This window comes from Ictalurus furcatus, chromosome 12 (genome assembly GCF_023375685.1).
Source record: "Ictalurus furcatus strain D&B chromosome 12, Billie_1.0, whole genome shotgun sequence".
Lineage (NCBI taxonomy): Eukaryota > Metazoa > Chordata > Actinopteri > Siluriformes > Ictaluridae > Ictalurus > Ictalurus furcatus.
The window spans coordinates 14,322,237-14,346,901 of record NC_071266.1 but is presented as its reverse complement, the minus strand read 5'-3'; the positions used below and the strand labels follow the sequence as shown (position 1 = coordinate 14,346,901).

Genomic DNA, 24,665 nt, shown 5'->3' with positions numbered 1-24,665 from the left:
AAACAGGTGTTCTCAAGCACACCTGATCCAACTAATCAAGGGCTTCATTAGTTGCACCAGGTGTACTTGAGCTGGAACACATGAAATACCTGAACTGGCTAGGGCCAGAAAATACATGAAATACCTGGACGAGGCAGAAACAGGAAGCCATCAACAGCTACAAGCAGATTTCTGAGAAGATAGGTTGTGAAAAACCCTTGAGTTACTGCAAAAGACCTGCAGCAAGACTTGGTGCAAGAGGCACTGAGGTTTCAGTGAGAGCAATAAGGCACAAACTAAACGCAGAAGGTTTCCATGCCAGAACTCCAAGATGTACACCATTACTGACCCAAAACACAAGAAAAGTCGGCTCAAGATCATATAAATATGCCACAGAAGTTTTGGGAGCAATGAAACAAAACTGGAACTTTTCAGCACGATGGATCAGCAGTATGTCTGGATGAAGAAGAATGAAGAAAGAACACTCTGTCCACAGTCAAGCATAGTGGTGGCTCGGTGATGGTCTGGGGCTGCTTTGCATCCTCTGGCACTGGAAACCTGCGGCGTGTGGAAGGCAAGATGGATTCATTGAAGTATCAGGAAATCCTAGGAGAAAACGTCATGCCATCTGTGAAGAAGCTGAAGCTTGGGCGTCATTGGACCTTCCAACAGGACAATGATCCCAGCATACCTCAAATTCCACCAAGGCTTGGTTGCAGAAGAAGTCCTGGAAGATTCTACAGGGCCATCATAGTCAACTGACTTGAACCCATAGAAAATCTCTGGTGGGATTTGAAGAAGGCGGTTGCAGCACTCAAACCCAAGAATATTAGTGAACTGGAGGCTGTTGCTCATGAGGAACGGGCTAAGATTCCTCAGGAACGCTGCCAGAAGCTATGCATCTCGTTTGCAGCAGGTCATAACAGCAAAATGGTTCTCTACTAAATACTAAAGATGCTTTCCATGAAGGGGTTGAATAATTTTGAAACTGGAGAAATCACAAGTTGCATTTTCAGTTGAATTTGGGGAAACCAGTTGAAGCATTCATTGTGTTGAACTATTTCAATTGCTTTTGTTTTAGTTGATCATTGCAAACAGCTGAAAGGCTGTAAATTTTCACAAACCTGATTTGCAATGGGGGTTGAATCATTTTGATTGCAACTGTATTTGTGCTTGTATTTAATACTGGTCATTTAGAGCAATGTATAATGAAGATTAAATTATGAAGCATAGGAGTAGAAGTCACTGCAGAGGCGATGATGGGAGTGGAAAGTGCTGAAAATTTCACTCCAGTATGTAAGGGGAATTAGTGAATAGAAAGAGACAAAGTGGGTCAGATTTTGTTGCAGACAAATAAAAAGCTTGTATATCTACTCAAATGCTGGGTAAATATGAAATACTGATTACACTATATACAAACTCTTTTTCTCTCTGTCCATTCAATAATCATACTTTGATTACTTTGAGGACCACTTGTAGCATTCAGAGCTATCCTGTGCAGTTTGTGACTTTGGTTGGAGGCATGTTTTTTCTGTCCAAAAAAAGGTGTGATAGACTATTTTCTTCTGCCAACTTCTCCCACTGTGGTGACTTTATCCATTCCTTCGTCCTTGGAGCATTGGCTGTGAATTGCTAGCATCTGTTTATTACTAGAATTGATGAAGTCTATGGTGAGGTGAGACTAGGCTCCCTGTGGTGTGAGTAGTGGCACAAGCTTACCCACTGGGACAGTGCGTGGGACCTTGGCTTGTGCACATGCGGTGCATGATTAGATGAATTTCTGGATGTCTGTAATCATGTCAGGCCACTAAAACATCACCTTCAGAAGGTGATATATATTCTCTATATACCTGGGTGTCCTCTGGCTGGGGTCGTGTGTGCCCATGTGATGAGTTTGCTTCTTAGGCTGTATGGCACAAAGGTTCTATTTGGTGGAAAGGCAGGGTGGATTTTTTGTACTGGTGTTCAAACAATCTCTCTGTCAATATCCCAGGTAATTGCTCTCACAAAGCCGGGGGGGGGGGGGGTATGTTTTCCTCCCTCTGATTATTGATCTCTGTAGGGTACAGGTGGCGCAGTCAGCCTTGGTGTTCTTGGAACCTGGTCTGTACGAGTGTCTACTTGTATAATGAATGATTTTGATGGGTCTGGGTGTTTCAAAATGGGAGCAGTGGTGAATGCAGTCTTGAGTTTCTTGAATGCTTCATCAGCTGCTGTGTTTCAAATCAGATGCTTGGGTCCCTTTTTCAAGAGTGACTTAACGGCGCAGTGATGGACAGGTACAGTGCACATTACTTCACAACTGGGTAAGTGTTCAAAGTCTGCTTAGTGTGCTGTGTGTGATTAGAACTCTGGAGACTGTGGAATGTTGTGCTGGGGATTGTAGTCCATGGTGTGTTCTGGGAAATGGAGTTTCTGGTGGTATCCAGCACTTGTGTGACAAGTGCATTTAGGGCTGGACAAAGTAACTCAATCTACAACTCTGAATGTGCCGGTTACCACAGAATTCTATTATTATAATATTATGTAAATTAAAAATGCCTGCAGATTGTACAGGATACATAATAAACAGTGTGGCGCAGTGACCACAAGATTTGTTCCTGAGGTCCACCACTCCGCAGTACAAGCAAACTCTAATTTTTACCTTTTCCATTTCAATTGTTAAACACTACCCTTACCCCTGAGAGTAATACGTGCCTTTGAAAAACAAACAAAAAAGCCAAAGGCATCAATCTAACCACACTGAACTGTATCTCATTGCATTATAGAGGTTGGTGGTAGTCTTGATGGTGATAGTTTCAGATCTGCATGCACATAAATCATTGCATCCTTTGAATACAGTACAACTGTAACTTTGAATATATTTCTGACTTGTGTAACTAAGCAAGTTGATCAAAATGTTTTCTCCAGATCCAGGTGTGGTGGCCTGGGCATGGTTGAGCACTGGTTTATGAAGGGAAAGTGGAGTTGGGGAAAAACGAGTGATAATAATTGAGTGCCTGGCACCTGTTTGTTATTAATGGGACCTTGTTTGTTCCCTGTGGTTATCTGCAGTGGGCACTGAAAAATGAGCACAAGTTACACCATAACATTTGACAAAATGATGAGCAGACTCCTGCTCAATCAGTCACAATCTGACATCTGAATTCTCATTGAATGTGTATTGACTTGGCAATTGATGTGAGAGTAGTCCATGTGGTGCTGAAAGACACAGCTCTCGTTTGCAAGTGTTTTTGTGAGTATTTTGCAAAAGCATTTTCCTACCTGTGAGGGCAAAAAAATACTTGTAATGTGCACATCTGAGATATATTATATATTTATACTGTATTACGTGTATATTATATATTTAAGTTGTATTATATTCATGGATGTTTTGAAGAGGAATAATGTGACATATATATATATATACATATATACATATATATGTGTGTGTGTGTGTATGTATGTATATATATATATATATATATATATATATATATATATATATATATATATATGTATGTATATATATATATAGTCCCTAGTATTAAATAGTGTTAAATGTATCAAAAAATATTTTTGTAAAACCAAATTGTAATGCTTGGTAATCATCAGGTGAGTGTATGGGATACCAAGCATTACAATTTGGTTTTACAAAATTACTTTTGGAAATGTATTACTAGAATTAAAATAGTTTTGCTGGGCCGACAGGGCATCCATGTCTAAGTATTGAACTGAACATGAGGGTTAAATTACATATATTATATATATATATATATATATATATATATATATATATATATATATATATATATATATATATATATATATATGTGTGTGTGTGTGTGTGTGTGTGTGTGTGTGTGTGTAATCAATATTACATGCCAAAACTTGGTACTTACCACACTAACATTGAAGGCATAGAGTAGATCAAAGGGCAGTGCGGCCACCAAGTCAATGATTAACCAGGTGGTCATGTAGTGGATGCAGATCTGCCGTGCATCAAAGATCACTTGCCCAGATGTGCTCACATATGTAGTGCGAAAGTTAAGCACGATGTCTAAAATGAGTATGTAAAAGATGTTTAGACAGCACACACACTCTCAGCTCATTTAAAATAATCCACAGTCTATATGCAGAGTTTAGATTACTGTGCTATTGTAAAAAGGTTTACAATGGAAAATATGGATAAAACTAAGATACAGGTGTATTTCAACCCTGAGCTTTCTCACCAATGATAAAGAGGATCTCCACAGCAATGTCACTGACAGTGGTGCTGCGTGTCAAGTCTTCATCACCAATAAAACATACATTGTACGGCACAGTCACAGCCACATAGAAAGTAGCCAGCAGGATTAGCCAATCCCAGCCAGCCTTGAATGTGCTGAAGTGGAGGAGGATGAACTTCGAATTCTTGGCATCCGCAACTTTGTATTCCGGCACAGCTGGCGAATCACCGAAAACATTCTGGTAACCATGACCATAAAGATGGAAAAAGAGAGGAGTTACCAATTCAGCTGAAGGTCCAAAGTGGCATGTTTTTCTTGTTCCTTTCCACCTTCATCTGGCACGCCACTTTCTCTCACTTATATCATTTACATTTACGGCATAAATGAATAGGAGAGTCCACCAGCATGGACCTCATGATGTGAAGGATCTGGAGAAATTCTGTATGGAGGAATGGCCTCAGATACCTTGCCATGTATTCTCCAACCTCATCAGGCATTATAGGAGAAGACTCAGAGCTGTTATCTTGGCAAAAAGAGGTAGCACAATGTATTGAGTAAAAGGGTGCCAATAATTGTTGCACACCTATAATTAACAAAGATATTTTTTATAAACCTGTGTTTTGTTTGCAATTGTTTAATATCCATGAGAGCAGAGTATTTTTGTGATTTTTTTTAACAAAAGATCAAAAGGTTAAATAATAAAGACAATTTTTCACAGCCTTCTTTGCTCATATTTACTAAGATCTTTACCAATAGTAGTGGACAGCAGTGTATATGAAATTTGATAGGAATATGGGTTTTCTTAAGACACATTTCACAATCACATCCATTATCTATCTCCAACAGGAAGTCAGCCATTTTAGATTTTGTGCATTTTTACAGGAATTAAATTTTAAATACTTCTCTTAGGAGGTTCATCAGACTCAAAACAACATTTTGTCAGCCTAATCTCACTTGATTTCTTGTCAAGTGTTTAACATATTTCTTTACCTGAAAAGTGGTTTTGGGGACTTTCTACAAGTAGTAAGTCAAGGTGAAGTTTCAGACTATTTACCTCTCATCCGAGAGGTTTCATTGTTAGCTCATCTGCTCACTGATGAATACATAAGTCCAAAAGCCTTAACTTGCCACTACTAGATTTTTTTTTTTAAGTTAACCTGGATGATGGAAATGTAATTCCCTTCAGTCTCACCTTCTCTCTCACCTCATTCATTCTTTCATGTACCCTCCATGCATGTTTGCTCACCCACTCTTACCTTGTTGAGTTTGATTTTGTTTTGTTTCTGCCGGTTGTGGAGATGTCCTGAGATGTGATAGAGGACGGTATTAGAGCGAACCTGAGCTGTGCCGAATGGAGGTCCACTTTTGATCTGGCCATGATGATACGCTAGGAAAGAGAAAGTACAGCTAATATAAAAACCAGGAATACTGCAACTTCAAATGTGTGACCAAAAATGGGTATGACAGCAGAAACTACAAACACAACACAGCACATGTTAACACAAACACCTTCCAAAAAATACTAACACAAACAGCAGAATCTTCTATCAATTTTGGAAATAGGATATGTCTACTGAATGAAGGCTTACATAATTGTAAATCCACTGGTGCATTTCATAATCCTACCTGACATTTACGTAAGGAGTTTCGAAAAATATTTACCACATAATGGTTCCCACTACTATTCACCTTTCCTGTGCAAACACCAGTGCTTTTATATACTAAAGAGAAATAAATCACTTGTCATTCTGGGCAGTAATTTTGCTGCTATTTAATGCAAAAGAATAAGACAGCCTGTTGTTATTTCCATTCAAATAGTGAATAAGAGGATGGACTGACCCAGTGTCATTCATTATGTCCTGTTTTACACATGTAATGACTGCAGGTTTGGACCTTCAGATTGTTATTACACAACAGCAATGTTAACAGAGCCTTACCTTACCCTATACCTGACCTATTTACAGCCTGAATTCCAAAAAAGTTGGGACCCTGTGTAAAATGAAATAAAAACAGAATGCAATGATTTGCAAATCTCATAAACCCATATGTTATTCACAATAGAACATACAAAACATATCAAATGTTTAAACTGAGGAAATGTACCATTTTAGGCAAAAATAAGGAAATTTTGAATTTGATGGCCGCAACACATCTCAAAAAAGTTGGGACAGTTGCTGGAAAATGTTGGAAAAGTAAGTGTTACTAAAAAGACACAGCTGAAGGAACATTTAGCAAATAATTATGTTAATTGGAAACAGGTCAGTAACATGATTGGGTATAAAAAGAGTATCTTGGAGAGGCAGCGTCTCTCAGAAGTAAAGATGAGATGGAATCTGGATGGAAGCATTTGTTGCTCTAAAACCTGTATATACTTTTCAGCATTGATGTTGGATTTTCCATTCCATAGGCACTAATGCACCCCCATACCATCTGAGATGCAGACTTTTGAACTGAGCGCTGATAAAAAGCCGGACGGTCCCTCTCCTCTTTAGTCCTCTTTAGTCTAGAGAATGCGGCATCCATGGTTTCCAAAAAGAATTTCAAATTTCGAACCGTCTGACGAACTGTTTTCTGTGAACAGTTTTCCACTTTGCCTCAGTTCATTTTAAATGAGGTTTGGCCCAGAGAAGACTGGGCATTTCTGGATCATGTTCACATATGGCTGCTTCTTTGCATGATAGAGCTTTAATCAGCATTTGTGGATGGCACAGTGAACTGTGTTTACAGACAATGAGTTCTGGAGGTGTTTCTGAGCCCATGCAGTGATATCCATTATAGAATCATGACTGTTTTTAATGCAGTGCCGCCTGAGGGCCTGAAGATCACGGGCATGCGATATTGATTTTCACCCTTGTTCTTTGCGCAAAGAGATTTCTCCAGATTTGTGGAACCTTCTGATGATATTAAGTATTGTAGATGATGAGATATTCATAGTCTTCGCAATTTTATGTTGAGGAACATTATTCTGAAATTGTTCTACAAATGACAAAATGACACAGTTTTTCACAGATTGGTGAACCTCTGCCCATTTTTACTTCTGAAAGACTCCACCTCTCTAAGATACTCTTTTTATACCCAATCATGTTACTGACCTGTTGCCAATTAACCTCCAGCTGTTTCTTTTTAGTAACACTTACTTTTTTCTTGCTCGTCCAACTTTTTGAGACGTGTCGCGGCCATAAAATTCAAAATTACCTTATTTTTTTCTTAAAATGGTACATTTACTCAGTTTAAAAATGTAATATGTTTTTATGTTCTATTGTGAATAACATATGAGTTTATGAGATTTGCAAATCATTGCATTCTGTTTTTATTTACATTTTACACAGTGTCCCAACTTTTCTGGAATTTGGGTTGTAAATTCAAACCATAATAAAACTCAATACAAGGCAACACTGAAACTGAAGCTCTGTTAATGGCAATAACAATATTTTAAATCGGAAATACCTGTGGGGCTTATGATAATAAAGTGATCAATGCAGGTGGAAAGAAATCAAGAGCAAAAAAGAAATCATAAAGGTGATCTTGGTATTCTTGATTTATGTTATTTCCAACATTTAGCTTGGATATTAATCACATGTTCACCAACCAAGACTTCCATGGATGCTTCAAATACACTAACAAAAATACAAAACCTTCTTTCTTTTCAACTTTTGCCTTGGTGTCTGTGATGTCTTTGAATGAAGCAAGGAAGAGAACAACATCGCCTTTCTCATTCTTTATAGGCACAATGTCCAGAAGGCACCAGAACACACAACCTGTATTGGAGACAGAAAACACTCAGAGATTAAACTTACAATATTTTCCTTCTGAGTGCAGTGAGCCAATCAGACCCTCTCTCTTTAAATTTATTAAATTATTAATTTGTGTGTGTGTGTGTGTGTGTGTGTTTCAGACACAGCCTGATACTAGGACACTTGAGGGAAATTCCGTTTGATTGCTCACAGCTGGTGATGTCTTTGTCAAATCTCTTGTTTCCACTTGAAAAAACTCTCACCATTACCGGGGATAGAAAAAGGTGGAAAAATGCAAATGAACGATACTATTAAAAGCCTTGTTTCAAGGTTTTTCTGTAGATGCTCCACTTACTTTGGATCACTAGACAGAATAAAGAATAATAGTGTGTACTTATGACAGAATCAAATTGCTGTAGAATCACATAGCTATTTTAATAGCTTTATTGGAATGAATTTTGTGAATGGTTTAAATTATGTAGCGCATTACTTCAACCAACATAATGAATGTGTCGAATATTGATCTCTGGAGGTAACATGCAAAATTTTCTGTCACTTTTACTCACCTTTCTTCTTGTAGAACATGATCTCCTCTTTAAGCTCACTGCGCTCTTCAAGAGCAGAATCCACACGCAGTATGGCGTGTTCACTGCTCTCAGGCCCATAAAGAAACCTGCATGCACAGTTTTGCTGCATGACCTCAGTGCGTGCGAAACCCGTGAGCTCGCAGAAGCCATCTGAACAGTAAACTATGGGAAACCCCTTTGCTACTTGTGCGTTAGCCAGGATGAAATTGCTATCTGTGGAGAAGAACACATACATGTTCACTTGGATCATTGTACAAGGTAAGGAATCACAATGTGGCATGTAATTACAACAGCATTCTAGAAATGTCTGTGCAAAGTAAAGCACCTTATAGCTAGGCAATATGCTGAACAAAGCATATCCATAGAGCAGGAATACAGTGGTGCTTGAAAGTTTATGAACCCTTTAGAATTTTCTATATTTCGGTATAAATATGATCTAAGACATCACCAGATTTTCACACAAGTCCATAAAGTAGATCAAAAGAATCCAATTAAACATATGACACAAAAATATTATACTTGGTCATATATTTATTGAGGAAAATGATCCAATATTGCATATCTGTGAGTGGAAAAGTATGTGAACTAAACGTTTCCGGTAACTTCCAGCGTCTGCCAAATGCCATGAATGTAATGTAAAATAAATGTAAAAAACGCACTGGGCTCAGCCAAATAATAAAAAAAAACATTTCATGCATTGCTCATTACATTGCTCATTTATTTCACACATTACTCATAACATGCCTCATAACAGGTCCAATATAGACCACATGTAACTCAATTTTCTATTTTAATAAGTATTAAGTACTTAATAAATTCATGTTTTCAGATTACTGAGTGATGATCTCAAAGATTTTAAAAAGGACAACATTGTTTTAAGTGTTTAAAATACTGAAAGCTGCCTTGTGTGCCATTAAGGGTGACAGTTTGGAATCTCTCACTGTTAGTGGTTTTGTTTTACCACTCAGACAAATTGTACAGCTAAAATACACTGATGTTAAAGATTTTGCTTTTTTATATATATAGTTGATTATTTCTTATTCTCAAATAATTCTGAGGTCATCTAAATAATTTATGCAATTTTATTTTTGAAGCGAGTCACTTCAAAAGGAGCAGAAATATCCCATTCCCAATCCAGATAATATTCTTAAATTTGATGTTGCAACACAGCAAAAAATGTGATCTCGCTGACACATTGGGTTCTATTTGTGTCGGCCAAAAAGTTTCAGTGAGTCTGTGCCCACTGCAGCCTCAGATTCCTGTTCTTGGCTGACATAAGTAGTACCAATGTGGTCTTCTGCTGTTGGTCTTCAAGGTTTGTTGTGTTGTATGTTCTGAGATTATCTTCCGCTCACCATGGTTGTAAAGAGTGGTTATTTGAGTTACTGTAGACTTCCTGTCAGCTTAAACCAGTTTGGCCATTCTCCTCTGACCTCTCTCGTCAGTACTGTTGTGCACACGCAGCTGTTCTGTGTGAAAATCCCAGGAGATCAGCAGCTTCTGAAATACTCAAACTAGCCCCGTCTGACCCCAACAATGGTCAAAGTCGCTGAGAGCACATTTTTATACATGTCCTTGTCTATAGACTCACAATAAGACAAGCTGAGCAACAAGTCCCAACTAAATCAGAGTTCTTCTCAGTTGCTTCTGTAGTCTGTACCTTCAAGCAGGAGAACAGGTAATTTACTGCAATCTGCTGTTTACAAGAAAGAGAGATTACAGTATTCACATTTTCAGTACTGGATAGTTACTGTTTAACCTCAGCAGTTCTACAAAGCACTTTACACTTTTATCATTTACCCATTCACGCACGCATGTGACAGCAGAGCTGCCATGTAAGGTGCTATTAGGGGGGCAACTTGGGGCAACTTGGGGTTCAGTGTCAAGGACACTTCGGCATGTGGAGTCATGTGGGCCGGGAATCGAACCGCCAACCTTATGATTAGTTGACTCTGTAATATTGATGTACTGTAATACTACATGGAGAAACAGTAAAAGGACTATACTTTGTTTGCAATGGCAATTGTAAACATGGTCATAACTAACAACATTATTCAACTACAAGAAATTAATAGCAAAGTTGTTGATCAAGATACATTCCAGCATCATAGAATGACAATTAAACAAGAATATCAGGTTTACATGACAATTAACATATCTAATAAGCTCTCTCTCTCTCTGTCACAGTGGAGAGTCCAAGGAGACGGATGCACATGCGGAACTTCTTTATTGCCAACAGGACAAAAGGAAACAGACTCATGGAACAGGAAACACTAGGGAACCAGGACAACCAGAACTCAGAAAAACTAGAAAAGAAAAGGAAAAAAAAAACTAGAAAATACTAAATGTAAACATACAGTTCAGAAACCTAACAAATGTAATGAAACAAAAACCCACAAACATAACCTGACTTGATGTAATGCTCTAGCCACTGAGGAGAAAAACCATGGGACTTTAAAGGAGCACTAATTAAGCAGGGAAAATAACAAACACATGGGTATGGTTATAGATGAAATGAGGGACACAACAGAAGAAGTTGTTCTACATGGGGAACGAGGGTGCCCTCCAGTGGTCCGGAATATAATTACCCCTGTTAACCATGACACTCATCTCATCTCTCTCTCTCTCGCTCTCGCTCCTGCTCTCTCTCGCTCTCTCTCTCTCCGCATGATACTCCTGAGATACCAGTGATGCTGACCCCTTCTGCTCTCCGGACCTGCCTGATCCATCTTGATGCCCTACTTCTGGTTGGAGTTTTCATCATTTGGAAATAACATGCTCCTGCTGAGGATGGCCCCACATGGTGCAGCCTAAAGATCAATGAGATTACTGAGGATGGTACTATTTTTAAACCATCAAGATGGTGTTTGGCTGCAGTTGATATGAACAGTTTTCCTACGATGGCTTAAGACCACAATTGCGATGATAGCTTTAGGACAGTTTTGCACTCAAGTCTCCATCAGTGAACAGTGGATAAGTTCAAAAAACAGACTTCATGTAAGAACTGTAATGAATTTCCTGGTTACACAATTGCACTATTTGACCATGTAGTATTAGCACATTTATGAAAGGGATTTATTTATAATCGCACTGTCCATGGTTACCCAGATGAGGATGGGTTCCCTTTTGAGTCTGGTTCCTCTCAAGCTTTCATCCTCTTTTTTTCTTTTCACCTCACTTAATTAAACTTTTCTGTAAATTTTCTCTAGGTTAAGGTGAAATCTGTGTACCTGGAGGAAACCACCAAAGCATGGGGAGAACATGCAAAATTTGCACACACAGGATGGAGGTGGGAAAAAAGCCACCGACTGTGGAGGTGTGAGGCAAACTTGCAAACAACTAAGCCACTGTGCCCCCCTCAATGACCGTCCTAGATTTTCCAATCTGTTACTGTCAGTATATTCCCCATCCCCCAATTCCATAGAGGAGTTTTTCTTAGCATGGTGGTGAGAACAACTTCAACAAAATAGACTTCATGTGAAAAGTCGAATGAATTTCCTGCACATTTTGACCATGTAGTACAAAGTTATAGAAAGGAATTATTTATAATTGCACTATTCGATGTCACCCAGATGAGGATGGGTTCCCTTTTGAGTCTGGTTCATCAAGGCTTCTTCCTCTTTTTTTTTCCTTGCCACTGTTGCCTCTGGCATGTTCATTAGGGATAAATTTATCAATTTAAAATGTATATCCTCAATTTATTTATTTCTGTAAAGCTGCTTTGTGATAACGTCCATTGTTAGAAGCGCTAACAATAAAATTGAATTGAATTGAGAAAATGAGTATGTAATGTTCAAAAAGTGTGTTGAGTAAAAAATGTAGAAAAACTGTATACATAAAATGTATATTAGAATTCATGTATGTTATCTGTAGCATTTGTTCAGTCTTGTGCAGCTGATTTATGTATGTGTTGAGTTATGTAGGGCACTGGTCCATGTACAGTATGTCCTTTCACATCCAATTACCAAATTCTGTCTTTTCTTTCTTTTTTTATCTTTCCTACTCAGGATCTATGTACACTGTCCCAAGCAACATAATCCTTTACATTTTCTCAATAATGTTATTACAATTTTAAAAAATTACTATTAGAAAATTCTATCATTATGGACGTTAATATTTGCATTTTAACATAAACAATATTTACATTTCCAAAAGCTTATATTAATTTACTTGTTTTGGACCTTTCTTGAAGCAGTAAATATGACTACCAAGGATTTAACAGCTTGCTAGTTTGTCATTTGTTGACAAGTAGAAATGATTCAGTTTCAGAAGAAGTATTTAGCAAGTCAGACAGCATATGTTTTTGCATAAGGGACAGGAAAATAAGTCTTAGAAGAACATGGAATAAACTCCAATTATGTGTACCCTAGAGTTATCCTTTTAGTTGTCTTATTTCATTTAATAACCAATTTTCTGTCATGATACTTGATACTTATTCTTGGTTTGTTGTTTTGTTCTATGAGGCATCAAAAACAGGGTGATATTTCATATCATAACGGAGCACATATCTTACAGTTGGGTCCATAAGTATTTGCACACTGACACAATTTTTGTCATTTTGACTCTGTTTTGCCACAATGGATTTGAAATGAAAGTTTAGAATTTCAGCTTTAATTCAAGGGGTTTAACAAAAATATTGCATTAACTGTTACATAATTCCTAACATAGGAATTACAGCCATTTATTTATAGAGTCCCTCCATTTTCAAAGGCTCAAAAGTACTGGAACAAACAAACATAATCATAAATATAAGGATAATTTTTAATACATGGATGCAAATCCTTTGAAGTCCATGACTGCCTGAAATGCCATGAAAAGCCATGGACATCATCAAATGCTATAATTTTTATCAGGAAATGTTAGCCACCCAACATGCCAGTTCAGGCAATATCAAATAAAATAATAATCATAAGTCATTTAATAAAAATATGAATGTCCTTGATTAAAATAAGCACAAATAAAATTCATTTCATTAAATTAATTTTCAAATTCAATTAATTTCAATTCATTTTGCTTAATATTTTGTGTTGTGTTTTTTGGTTTTCCTTTTCTTTTTTTTTTTCAGAAATCCCTATCCTTGTGTGCACATTGGGTCCCCACCAAGATATAAAACATTTACTTTTACATACAGACCACATTTGATTCAATATCAGCTTATACATAATTGGACAGATTGGAAATATTAGCAAATACAAAAAAATTTCAGAAATGTGAAAGGAGAAAGGGTAGTGGGAACATTTCTGTTCTGTCCTAGATTGTTTTCAGGCTCTCCCTACACTGCTATCCACACAACACACACACACACACACACACACACACACACACACCAGCTCAAGTCCAAAACTGTAACACCTGAGAGCTATTTAAAGAAACAGGGTATGATTAGTGAGGGGAGCAGCAGCACAAGGAGAGAGAGAGAGAGGGAGAGGGAGAGAGAGGGAGAGAGAGGGAGAGAGAGGGAGGGAGAGGGAGGGAGAGAGAGGGAGGAGGGTGGAGGGGGAGGGGGACAGGGGGTCAGGGACATGGGGTAGTTTCAGAAGGGGGCTCAGGATAATTTCTGGAACCTTCTATTTTAATGGGATTGCCTGTGTTTTAGACATCAACCTGTATATATTCCACTGTGTGGGAAGTAAGAGTGGAAGGATGCATAAAACCTCACTCATATATTTGTATAATTATATGTATATATTATGTAATGTGAATAACTTAGGCTTAGGCGATGATCACTCAGCATCAAGTTTATCCCTATCTCTCTGTTCATTTTGATACCTAGAAAGCTCAGATAGACGGTAGGTACCATAGGTACAGTGTACCTGGTATGCCATGTCAGAGGTTCAAAGCACTATGGTGTTACGTTAGTGTTCGGGACTCAGACACAGTCTCGGTGTTTAAGTCCAGGCCGAAAACATATTTGTTTAGTCAAGCTTTTTGTGAATAGTTTTTTTTTCTTAGTTACAGGAGCAGGTCTAGAGGGCTCTCAGGCATAGAGTGCTGCGGTAAACTGGGATGTTTGGATGCTGTCGTTCCTCTCAAAGTTTCTTCCTCATAGCATCTCAGGGAGTTTTTCCATGCCACCGTCAACTCTGGCTTGCTCATTAGGGATAAATTCATACATTTAAAATCTATATCCTGAATTTATATATTTCTGCAAAGCTGCTTTGGGACAATTGTCCATTGTTAAATAAAACTGAATTGAATTTATTTGAATTTTAGAACGGCCACAACATTATTGACCTTGGTGAGCTGAACTGCTGGTGCTGGGAAGGCTGTTTGTTGTCTAGAACACAGGGACTATCAATCAACAGCACACTTAAAATACAGGTAATGCTGCTTCAGCTTAAAAGGAGCCTTGAGATTATCCTTGGTGTCAATTATGTCTTTTCACATATATTATCAATGTTTCCTGTTCTTGTTTGCTCTTGCCATTGTAGTTCATTAGACACACCTGTTTCTTGTTACCTCTGGAGGGTTTTTTGTCAGAATAAAATGCTAAGGAAAATAAATTGAAAAGAGAGAATCTGCCATGTTTTTTTTAAGAAACACACCCAAGAACATCCTGACTTCACAGACAGAAGCAATTTAACTGACAGGAAATCTTTCCTGTAGCGAGATGGTAAACAGACTTTGTTCATCACTAAGTCTTTGATACAAAATTCTTTAATAACTTTTAAAGATAATATATTGTGGATGAGTCCGTCACACTATATCTTGCTCCAATATGCCAACTGTGCCACAGTGTTCAAACGTTTCAAATTGGCACAAATCAGATTGAAACCTTTAACATTCTGTAGGTTACGGTCAGAAAAGATATCAAGCACTCTGTATTCCATGGGAAGAGGATTTAAGTCTGAGACTAGGTGAACTCTAAGGCCCTGTCTGAAACGGTGCTCTCACTGACTTTCACTATTTACTTTGTAGACTGTTATGTATACAGTATATATAGAGCACTGTACAGGGCTTAAGTGAGAGAGACACCAAACTGAATTTAGACAACACACGCACCTAGTGTTTCTGTGATGAGGATAAAGCAGTTAATGAAAATGAATGACTGAATGAATGAATTCATGAATTCAGTTTTATTTTATAGCACATTTAACATTGGACATTTACAGAAATCTGGAAATAGTTTTATAAATGAATGAAAAGTGAATTTGTCAGGAAACTGTTGAGGAGGCAACTGCAGGTTTTATTAAATGTGGCAAACAGAACAATGATGTAATCCAAAAGCATGAGCCAAAAACAGGCAAGGGTCACACGATGCACAAACAACATGAACTAGGGCAGGCAAGACCAAAAATGTGAATAGTAGAACGAGGTCAAAACCAGAAAAAGACTGGTACAGTGACACAGAGCATATACTTTGCAATGAACATGGAAACATGAGGGCTATAAATACACAAACTAATCAAGACTAAACACAGAACAGGTAAGAGTAATCATGACACATTAGGGAGACAACCACTGACATGACAAAGAAGGAGAGAAGACAGGAACCGAAACAAAATACACACGACAAAGTAAACAAGCACTAGGCAATATGGAAGTGCATGCCATAGTGCTGCGAGCTGCTATGCACGCTCAGAGGTACGGCATGCACTGCTTGGCATGAGGAAAAAATACACAACCACCCTCCAAAGGTACCTTCAGGAGCACCTTCTAATATTCCCCAAATTGGACTTGCACCCCTGGGTACACTGTCCACAAGGTTCCCAGGGTTCCAAGGCAGGCACTGTCCAATGTGTTCACTCTATCCAGAGGACCATGAGCCGCTTGGCAGGAGGCAGGTGGTGGGGTGACATGTCCTCAATGGGGTCAGGTGGCATAACTGTGACAATGTCACTGAAGTCTGGTGACTGAGTTATGACCCCCTTGAAAGGGTTAGCACGGAAAGCCGGCTCATCGACCTTGGGCGGAGGCAGGTCTTGGGAGGCCTCAGGCAGGAGCTTGGCTGGGGAGGCCGCCACATCATCCTCAGGGTGGAGCTCAGCTGGAGAGGCCACTACGTTGGGTAGGGGCAGGCTTTGAGGCTGCACTGCTGGCTGCAGGTAGGAGCAGGACTTGGTAGACTGCAGCTTCAGCCTCAGGTAGGAGCAGAATTTGGGGGGTCATTCTGTCTGCCTCAGGCAGGAGTCGGACTTGGGAGGACGTGCCATCGGCCTCATGTGGGAGCGCTGCAGAGGAGGCCTTCATATCAGCCTCAGGCTGGAGCTTGGCTGAGGCCTTCCTCACTCCTTCATCTTCACCTCTCCCCTCAGCTCATGGTCAGCTGACAGGTTCTTCCCAGATTGATGAGCAGCAACAATTGCTTCTCTGGCTGATGTCCTTTCTTCTTGGTATGATGTAGACACACATCTGAAAGCTACAGACCACCAAACTGCCAAACATTATGCTTTTAGCGATACTTCCTCAAATGTAATCGTTTGTCCATGTTCATGTGTTTGTTATTTCCCTGATTGATTAATGATAATGAGTCTTTATTGATCACACATACATATGCACGGTGAAATAATTTTCTTCGCATACCCCAGCATGTCAGGAAGCTGGGGTCAGAGCACAGAGTGAGCCATGATACGGCACCCCTGGAGCAGTGGCAGCCTGGCAGTGTTGGGGCTTGAACCCTCGACTTTCTAATCAGTAACCCAGAGCCTTAACCGTCAAGCCACCGCTGCCCCATTAGTGCCCTATTTAAGTTGCCTGTTTTTCTTCCGTAGTTGCTGAAGTCATATGTGTGTTTGGTTCACTTATATTTGTTATTGCTTTTGTTTATGCACTGTGTTTTGATAATTTAGTACATTTTCTTAGGGTTTATTTTCTAGTTTACTAAGTTTCTGATAGCCCTGGTACCAAGTGTGTCTATTCCTCGTGTTTGTTTCCTTGAGCCTGTCTGTAATAAAGGAAGTTCTGTATGTGCATCCTCCTCTCTGACTTCTTCCTTGTGACAAGTGATCATTTATTCATCTTCAGTAAGCACTTTATCCTGCTCAGTTTCATGCTAGATTCAGATTTCCAAACAACTAAAACAACTCAAATGTCTACAAACAATTGTATGCAAATATAATAATCTTGGGAGTACACTGACATTACATCATTCAGGAAAGAGGCACAAATTAACTCCCAGGGATAAATGAAATTTAGCCTGAAAGGTTTGACTCAACTCCAACAAAAGGAGCTGGTGAAGGCATTGGAGGGATCAGGTACCAAACTATGTACATCCACCATTAAGAGAGTCCTACATCACAATGGCCTGAAAGGCTGTTGTGCAAGGAAGAAGCCCTTACTCCAAGACTGGAGTCACTCTTTCTCTCTCTGCATAAGAAACACTCTTATTGCTTCACTGTAATTATTTACCATATGCCATCTTGAAGGGAGCCAGGCTCTGATCACATGGATTCTTGCATTTTGGTCTCCAGTCCACAATGAAAATTGTGGGTTTTGGTGACTGAAAATTAGGCTTTTTGAAACCACTCTCTCAGGTGGAGATATTTTAAAACTTAATTTTCACTGTTTTCATGTGGACAGGAAAAATGCTGAAAATATTGACATCACAGCTCAAACCTGCACGTGTCTGTTGCAGGTTTATGTGTGTGTTATGAATGTGCTAGGACTTAATATGATATAGGTTCGCTTTGTTTTATTATTACACCCTCAGGTGGACGAGCCTGAATATGATATGCACTGTACTGTGCCTGAATCCACTGCTCCAACACTACAAATCACACTGCACGGAGATTTCTGATAAGACCCAAGCGTAACATTAAGCAATTGTTCCACCTCATTATCAGGCCATATATGAAAATGTGTGTTTGCCGTTTTTCGTTTTGAATCTTTAGGCCAAATGTGACCTTGACCAGGATAAATTAGACAGTATTTTTTAAACTGGGGGAGTAAACACTACCCATATACGTGTGGACAGGGCCTCAGTGTAACAGAATACCACTTTTTTACTAAGTGGAGCAGTGTAAGTGTAAGTTCTTTTGGCATGTGGTATTCATGTTGTATTCATGTTGTACAACAATGAATAATTTGTTACATATTTCTATCTAAACGTTACCTATTTCCATTGATGAATAATGGGGGCTCATTAATTCTCTGACTGTGTTTTACCTTCACAAATATATAACATTAGTAAGTGGAAGCAGTGTTAGCTACAAACAAACTCGGACTAGCTAGCTTACAGTTTACCAGATAAAATTAATAAAATAAAAATATTTGTACATATCTGTCCATATACAACCAGAATGTTTATTGGTGTTCTTGTCACTTGAATTTCTCCAACAAATCCTGCCTTGAACTAAGACAAAGCTTCAAGGATTTGTTTGTATGCCTTCAGGCTTTCCTTAGTCTATTTCCCCGAAATCAGGTGCATATAACTGTTGGGAAAACCGATTTCTGGCTACATGCCAATGTCCATGGACCACAAGTTCTGGGGCAAGTTGTAAGGGTCACTGTTGATTCCAACTGCCTTTAATTTAAGCCGATAATCGTTAGTTATAGTAGTGTTTTCGTAGCTTCCCCTATTAAAACCAGCCATTTTGCTGGATGTTTTGCCACTCAGTACGGTCGACTGGTGGTTGGGGGAGGTGTTCTGGGGAAAGTGATGTCAATGCATAACCTCTATACGTTTTTTGTTTAAATACAAGTCAAAGTACATTTACAAGTCACTCATCTTTGTTTTTATTAGCATTTTCCATACTGTCCCAACTTTTTCGGAATTGGGGTTGTATTAATGGTTGTTACTTTTCTGTTCTTTTGTAATCTATCTAGGAAATTCTCTGTTGAGGTGGATTGGTTATTTTCCTGGTATGGAATGGGATTTTTTATTTTATTTTTTTAGCCTTTTTGGTGCTATTGTATGACATTTAATCTGCAGTAGTTTAAATACAAGCAGTGCTCTCAAAGGAATAGTGTCACACCTTCAGGATGCCTAAAGCCCTCGAGGAGAACATTTACAATCAGCTCTGTGGTGCAAACTAGTATGCTTTGCCCTAATGTCATCTGACTAATATTCTGACTACCATTCACACAGAAGAGCAGCCATATGCTCTCTGTTATAATGCATTCTCTCTCCCACCATAGAGGCATTGGAAAGGTGTTATAGATAGATTTATCAGTTAGAGGGAGAATGCAAAGGGGGTGCTACCCCCCAGTTAGAAAATGATAATAATTAACTTCTTCTAAATGACATCCACCACTTTAAATTAAAGTTATGTGATAATCACATCCACATTTAAGATTTACACACCGCAAGTGAGGACTTTCATGTCCAACCAAAACACTCGAAGTGAAACATGTGTGTACCTAAGCATGTGGTTATGTAGAGATACATGCTTTATGTATGTAATGTTGTTGAGTATTCATTGGTGCAATACCACACCATAGTTTCATCAAGATCCATGGACTGTCTTTAAAAAGCAAAACACAGCTATTATAACCAGTGTTAACCAGTTAAAGGGGTGTAAGGGGGGTAGTTTGGGTGTAAACTTGTGTTTATAATCCTGAGGATTGGTCTTAATATTTATGTATGATATGTATTATTAATTAGTACATTAGTTAGCTAATCTACTACTACATGTGGTAGATGCTTCTACTTCTACTGCTTCATTTCTCTTGTGCTGATATATGGACTAAAGAACTTTGTATGGTGCTATTAACAGAACTTATGTAGAGAAAAATACTGTTATTCAGTGTGATAACGAGCTCCTCGCATGTCCACTAATTCTCTTAACTACAGGATAATTAGATCTTTTCAGATCATCCAGAAAAGGGTGAACTTGGCATGCTGAGGAAAAACTCCATCGATAACCCTTGTCCTAACCATTTTTCAGTTGAATTTTCAGTTGTAAGACAATGGTAAAGAGCATTTTCTCCACCAAATGTAGGCCTATACGAGTAACGTTCATAAACCTGCAGATTTATCGCAAAAGTAAATAAAGGTTGGAAGGAAGGTGCAGACTTCATTTTATAGGGGGTGCAGGCTTCAAATGCAACTTTTGAATTTGATCAATTAGCTCTCCAGTAATAGCACTTCATAGAAAAAGAAGACAATATGAAGTGCCAAGTCTGCCAGAAGACCATACTGTACCTACGGCAACCCATCTTGACAAATGGTCTAGAGAACTCATTCAAAAATGTATAGGAGAAGAAATGTTGGTGCCGGCCAACGTGTCCATCACATTTTGCACTACAATGCTATTGTGGGGACGGGGGCATGGTCGAGCGTCAGCTGTGGACAGAGAGGAGGCGGGTCAAACAGGCAGGTAATGTGATATTCTCACCTGTGTTGGATAAGCACGAGTTTACTTGTGTGTGTCTGTTTGTTGCATTCAGTGTCTCCCGTGACAAGAGATAGAAAGATGACCAGCAAAAAGACGTGTGTGTGTGTGTGGTTGAATGAGTCCACTAAAAAGCGAAAGTAAAAATAGAGAGAATAAAAAGTGCTTTTGGGTTATCCTCAGCCTGTCCCCCTGCCTCCTCATTCCCGACCCAATCCAGATGTGTTACAGTGATATAATCACAACAACAAAACAATCAAGTTCACGTTACAGGAGAAGCATGTGGAAAAAATAGATTTGGGCAGACATTAGTAAATTGTGTAATTGTGAACGTACTTTGTCTAACATATGTCTGCTTCTTGTTAATATTTTACCGGACATTGTGTCTGACAATTTTTATTTTATTTTATTATATCTGACATTTCACAAACTGGTATTTACCGGCTAATGGAAACTGCAGTAGAGGTGTAATTGATCTAGGTGATTATCTATCAGCTTATAGGTTAGCTAAACTAATAAATTTGCCAGCCATACCACTATATGCCTACCTGGCCTGTTGTGTACACACAATGAAAATGTGTTCCCAATAAGTATTGAGAGAGAATAAGAACGCTGTTGATGTTACTAAAGATAAAATTAACCCTTGAAAGTTTTCTTCATAAAATGAGCATTCTATGTGTGAGGTTGTAAAGCTTTTTTTTTTTTTTTTTTTAAATAAAAAAAAAATTTAAGTAACCAAGCCTACTGAAGAGTTTCAGATTGGTGTGTTTCAGTTAGAGCTGTAGGTGTGTCACAGATCCGACAGTTTTACATGTTACTCCTAACACAATCCAAACCTTGACATCTTAAGGACAGCAACTTTCTAGTGAAACTCACGTGTGCCGTCAAAGCGCGTCGCTATGGTGTCCAGGAATGTGTTCTGAGGCGCGAGCAGTCCCTTCATCGCCGGCATCTTCACGACCCGTAAAGAACGGGGTTCCCATAAAACTGACAGAGTTATAAATAAATAAATAAATAAATAAATAAATAAATAAATATAACGAATTTATATCCGGTGAAAACTAAGCTCGGCCACAGCGCGCGCGTCTCTTTCCTTTTACCCGAGGAAACACACTAACTACAGCAGGAGCGCGCGCCAGTCCAGTCCCCAGAGAGAGAGAGAGAGAGAGAGAGAGAGAGAGAGAGAGAGCGCGAGCGACAGGGAGACAGTGAGAGAGAGATGGAGAGAGAGTGAGAGAGAGAAAGAGACAGTGAGAGAGATGGAGAGAGAGAGAGACAGCGGGACAGTGAGAGAGATGGAGAGAGAGAGAGAAAGAGAGAGAGACAGAGAGACAGTGAGAGAGAGATGGAGAGAGAGAGAGAGTGAGAGAGAGATAGAGAGAGTGAAAGAGAGACGCCCGCGGGTAAAACACCACAGTACCTGTGAGGACTGGAATGACATCCAGTTACAACCCCTCTGTCAAGCGGTTGTCAAGAAAAACGAAACAAATGTATAGAAATAATTCTGTAGATATTGTTCTGTAGAAATGATTCTGTAGAAAAGATTCAGTTGAAATAAATATATAAACATGATTCTGTAGAAATGATTCTGTAGATATGATTCTGTAGAAATAATTCTGTAGATATGATGCTGTAGAAATTATTCTGTAGATATGATTCTGTAGAAAAGGTTCAGTTGAAATAAATGTATAGAAATTACTCTGTAGAAATGATTCTCTAGAAATGAATCTGTAGAAATGATTATGTAGATATGATTCTGTAGAAAAGATTCAGTTGAAATAAATATATAAACATGATTCTGTAGAAATGATTTTGTAGAAAAGATTCAGTCGAAATAAATATATAGAAATGATTCTGTATAAATGATTCTGTAGATATGATTCTGTATAAATGATTCTGTAGAAATAATTCTGTAGATATGATTTTGTAGAAATTATTCTGTAGATGTGATTCTGTAGAAAAGATTCAGTTGAAATAAATGTATAGAAATGATTCTGTAGAAATGATTCTGTAGATATGACTCTGTAGAAGTGATTATGTAGATATGATTCTGTAGACACTATTCTGTAGTTATGGTTCTGTAGAAATGATTCTATAGAAAAGATTCAGTTAAATAACCATTTCTATGAATCTATATGAAATAAATTCATAGAAATGATTCATTAGAAATTATTCTGTAGAAACAATTCTAAATAATTCTGAAATGTATTCAATTCAATTCAATTTTATTGGTATAATGCTTTTAACAATGGAAATTGTCACAAAGCAGCTTTATAGAAATATATAAATTCAGGATATAGATTTTAAATGTATGAGTTTATCTCTAATGAGCAAGCCAGAGGTGACGATGGTGAGGAAAAACTCCCTGAGATGATATGAGGAAGAAACCTGGAGAGGAAACAGACTCAAAAGGGAACCCATCCTCATCTGGGTGACAGCGGATAGAGCGATTATAAAAAATAAATCCCTTTTATAAATGTGCTGATACTACATGGTCAAATAACTAGAAAATTCATTACAGTTTTTACATGAAGTCTGTTTTGTTGAACTTATCCACTGTTCACTGATGGAGACTTGAGTGCAAAACTGTTTGTGGTAATTGTAGTCCTATCGCTATTATAGCAATTGTAATTATGCTATGATGACATATTATTAAGCAATTGTTTATGTATACATTAACTTTTACACAAACAAAAAACATAATACATCCATTCCATGACAAATGGAGTTCTGTAATGGTTAACAACAACATTAATTGGATTGACTGTACATTATGGAAAGTTTGTGACACACCAGTGGTTATCTATAATAGCTAACTTAATCACTGAGTAAAGAAATCCTAAATATGAAAAAAGCAAGCCAACATAAAACCATAAATTAAGACAAATAACAACAGTCACTGAATTTAGAATGATGCTGTACAAAAGGAGGATGGGCTGTAACGACTCAGAGTATACAGTGAAAATCTACACACCCCTCTTAAAATTGCAGGTTTTTGTGATGTAAAAAATTAAACCAAGATAAATCGTCAGATACTTTTCCATTTTTAACATGAACTATCAAACAACAACAAAAATTTAACTGAAAAACAAAGAAAAATGTTTATGGAAAAGTAAAAGAAAAAATTTACAAAAACTTGGTTGCACAAGTCTGCACAGCCTTTTAGAATTGGGCATGTGACTCTGCACAGAAGTAACCAATCACTTTCAAACTCATGTTAAAAATTAATTATCGTACATCCAGGCCCGGATTAAGACCTTTCCAATCTTTGTACTCTACGTTATTCAACATACTGTATTTCAGGCACACACACAGGTAGCTGTATTATGCAGGACATATTCACTTCCTGTAAACTGATGTAAAGCGGAAAGCTGCAAAAAAAAGCCACGGGTGTGTGTGTGTGGGACGAAGGCATATATATAGCTAGCTCACTTACCTGGAGAAGGAACAACTGCATAGTCATGGTCACACTCCTCGTTTTTCTGTGTATGAACAACAGATGTTTGATCTGTCCATACAAATCGAGAGGGTATAGTTCCATGTTTTCGGCATATACAGCCAGTGGTTTTTGTATAGTCAGATTATTTGAAATGTTGGCTACAGACGTACAAGCTGCCTCTCACTTTAATTGCTCACCCTCATCCTGGCAGTGTTTACATTTCCAGCAGCACATGCTTTGGTTATAAAAGTGAGCAAGTGTGTCAAATTCAAATTCTAACTGGGCCACATCACATTTTTGTGAGCCCTTGAAAGGCCATAAACTAAAGATATACATTTTTTAGCATATTACTATTATTGTTTAATCTACCAATTAACAACAATAATCTAGGCTCTGAAACTACATAATAGAATGTTAAAACAACAACAAAAAAAAACTAGATGTAG

General features: G+C 38.2%; 1 protein-coding gene across 1 annotated transcript in view; it reads right to left on the bottom strand.

Annotated features, from left to right (window-relative positions):
* kcnh8 (potassium voltage-gated channel, subfamily H (eag-related), member 8) overlaps window positions 1-21,732 on the bottom strand; it is a 44,871-nt gene extending 23,139 nt beyond the window's left edge. Inside the window, exons 1-6 of the mRNA XM_053638118.1 lie at window positions 21,657-21,732; window positions 8,488-8,721; window positions 7,823-7,945; window positions 5,444-5,574; window positions 4,191-4,425; window positions 3,861-4,018 (exon numbers count right to left, since the gene is read on the bottom strand). Coding sequence (XP_053494093.1) covers window positions 3,861-4,018; window positions 4,191-4,425; window positions 5,444-5,574; window positions 7,823-7,945; window positions 8,488-8,721; window positions 21,657-21,732 — 957 coding nt within the window. The remainder of the gene's footprint in view (window positions 1-3,860; window positions 4,019-4,190; window positions 4,426-5,443; window positions 5,575-7,822; window positions 7,946-8,487; window positions 8,722-21,656) is intronic.
* Between the last annotated feature and the right edge of the window lie 2,933 nt (window positions 21,733-24,665).